The sequence below is a fragment of the Talpa occidentalis genome, unplaced genomic scaffold (genome assembly GCF_014898055.3).
Source record: "Talpa occidentalis isolate TD23 unplaced genomic scaffold, MPIMG_talOcc4v2.1 talOcc4.14, whole genome shotgun sequence".
Taxonomy (NCBI): Eukaryota; Metazoa; Chordata; class Mammalia; order Eulipotyphla; family Talpidae; genus Talpa; species Talpa occidentalis.
In genome coordinates this window covers 55,310,208-55,313,156 of record NW_023601433.1, presented here as the reverse complement: position 1 = coordinate 55,313,156, position 2,949 = coordinate 55,310,208, and the positions used below count along the sequence as shown (strand labels likewise).

Sequence of the window (2,949 nt, the reverse complement as noted above, 5' to 3'; positions counted from 1 at the left end):
TTTCAATATTTAGTAGCTTGTTACACATTTGATCAACAAACTATCATTTATATGAATGACAAACACTTTTCCAAATTTTTCTTTTGACTTTGTTTTTGGCGGAGTGCTGGTATTAGTTGATGGTATGTATGTGTGTGTTTTGTTTATTTATGACTTATTTTGTTTATTTATGACTAATTTTGTTTGTTTATGACTTATCATCATAAGTGGGTGGAACCATGGTCCCTCTTCTGGAAATCTGGACCTTAGGACTTGCTAACAGAAGGCATCAGGGTTCTTACTGATGTCCATTTTTATTGAATTTCTACTCACATTAAACCTTCTAATCTCTGAATCTCTCTCTATATGTATATATGTATATACATTTACATGAATTGCTATCAATTTGCAGTCCATCATTTATGTATTTGCTGCTGGTATTTGCTCTTTGAGGAGTTCAGAATCTCCAAGGGGTTAACTGAAAGCTCCCTCCCTTTCCCACACAGTTCAGGTGTCCAGTTCTGTAGTAGATCCTGGGTAGTGCCTGTGGGTGGAACAAAGCCATGCAACTGGTGCTGGACTGCCAGCTTGGCTTTTCTCAAGATCTTTCTTATCCCTTCTAATACCTCCCAGAACCATCCCTGTTCTGGGAGAGAGAGGGAATTGATTTAGCAGCAACCCCCACCCCCACCTGCCTGCCTTTTCAGAATTCAGAGGTGTAGAAGTAGTTGGCTGAAGGAAGAGGAATGGAAACAAGCCAGGGGTTCAAGAAGCCACTGGTTTAATAGGGGCAATAGGGCATGGAGGTGTCTCCTGGCAGGAATTTGCACAATGTGTTACCTCATCTCTCTGCCTAGGTTGGGGTTGTTGTATGGGGAAGAGAGACCCCTCCTACCTCTTAGGTATGGGGTCATCAGGGAAAAGCATGGGGAGCAGGAATGCGTGATCTTGACTCTGGTGATGGGGAAGGAGAAAGAAGACACAGAATATAGGGAGAGACACTAAGGGCCTCGTTTCTATGAAGGCTGAACAATACTGCATTCTGTGTATACATACTGAGGAGAGAAGTTGGGCTGGAGGTGAGAAGGGATCAGTGGCATTTAGCAAAGAAGCAGACTGTAACCTTCAAAATACAAACCAGCTGGACGGGAAAACCCCGAGTCTCCCCTCACCCTCCACCCCTGACCTCCATTCTTGACATGCTGCCTCCTGCCCAGCCCATGCTTCTATTTCTTCCGTCCAATCTGTGCCATCAAGTGGGCATTGGCAGCTGCCTTGGCCCGCAAGTTCTTGGCTTTGGCGATGTTGAAGAGAATATTCATGATGTTGGTGGGGACATCGAGGGACAGAGTGAACTTGGTGTGCCTGTCACTCTTGGCCTTGTCCTTGTACAGCCTGCCCCTGGCCTGCACTTGGGACAGGTGTTTGTACCGGCTGCCTGCAGCTACACTACTACCCCCAGAGCCAGAGAAGGTCCTTTTCTCCTTGTCTGTCTCCTCTTCCTTCTCTTCCTCCTCTCCCAAAGATGGGTCTTGGCTGGGCAGGTAGAGGAAACTCCTCTTACTCAGCAGTGGTGCATCCTCCAGCTGGCTCTTCTTGGCCTGAGACAGGGCTGTATTGATGCAGCTGAAGATAGACTCAGCTTTGTAGAACTTATGGGAGTGGCCTGTCCTGGGGGCCCCCAGGAGCAACAGCAGAAGCAGGAGGAAGCGGACTGGCATCAACATCTCTCCCTATAGTAGAAAAGAAAGGTGGGGGAGATAAGAGGGTCTGAGAAGGCCGTGGGGCTTAAAAACTAACAGGGTGTTGCTAATGTTCTACCACAAACGTTCTCAAAGTTTGGCCATGGACTGGCATGATTGGTATCATCTGGAAACTTCTTGGACATGCAAATAATTCTCAGTTGCTTCAGAACTAATAAATCAAAAAGTCTGAGGCTAGCAATCTGTGTTTTAACAAATCTACAGATGATTCTGGTGGTACTAGTATTTGTGAATCACTACTCTCCTAGTAGTGATGGGTTTTATTTAATTCAGGCTTTCAGGCAGCCACAGATTTGCAAAATGAATAAAAAATATGTGAAGTAAGCAGTTATTAGACAAAGTGGGTTGATTTTAGCAGCCAGGTGACTTTTTAGTTCTCTCATCATTAACGAGGCTGATTCAAGGCATCTCTGCAAGACCACAGTGGTGGTCCCGCCAATGTTTTGAAAGCAGATCTTTCAACTAGTCCCTTTGATAGACTAATATAATTTCCCAGGAGCAATCAGATTCATTAATTTGATCAGTTTTGCTGTAGGTTTTATGAAGTCAATGACAGATTGGTCTCTATCTCCAAGAACACCTATATTCTATAGAGTTTTGTATTGATGGGCTTCAATCCTGGAACTATCAGTTGTCTCCAATACAGTGTGCTCCTGATTATCACTCAGACTAAATGATAATGAGAGGGATTGTCTGAGAATGTACCCAGGGACACTGATGTTCAAGGACAAGCTTTATCAAGAGCGATCAATTTCTTTTTTTGGACTTCTGTTCATTGGCATTTCCAAAAGCAGGGTAGTTGCGCAATTATCTGAGTCTAGAAGGACATACTGAAAGCTGTGAAAAAGAGACCATTTAAACCTATTCTTTAATTTAAAAATAAGAAAAAGATAAAAGCCTAAGTCTTAGCATGAGAAGCATGTTGTGCAAGTCAAGAGCCCTCCTTTAACTTGGACTGTTTAGTTTATAGTTGCTGGCTCACTGATCAATGGGACTAGATAAGACTGTAGATTGCTTTTTCCAGCAGGAGTGAAGGCTAGGTGTTGAGTCATTCACACTCTTCTGCCCAGTCTCCTCTGCAGTAACAGTTCACAGTTGTGTCAGTAGGTATTCAGAATCTGGGCTGTGGTCTCTGCACCTTAGGAAATTGTGCAGTGGGCAGAATTCACCTTCTCTGTCCCGTGACCAGATTCACCCTGCACCCAGC

General features: G+C 44.2%; 1 protein-coding gene across 1 annotated transcript; it reads right to left on the bottom strand.

Annotated features, from left to right (window-relative positions):
* Nucleotides 1-1,205: 1,205 nt before the first annotated feature.
* On the bottom strand, nucleotides 1,206-1,706 carry UCN3 (urocortin 3). Its single transcript, XM_037511481.1, has one exon. It carries the CDS (start codon nucleotides 1,704-1,706, stop codon nucleotides 1,206-1,208), a length of 501 nt encoding a protein of 166 aa, XP_037367378.1.
* Between the last annotated feature and the right edge of the window lie 1,243 nt (nucleotides 1,707-2,949).

Coding starts and splice junctions, on each gene's coding strand:
- UCN3 (XM_037511481.1), bottom strand. CDS start 1,706: ATGTTGATGCCAGTCCGCTTCCTCCTGCTTCTGCTGTTGCTCCTGGGG.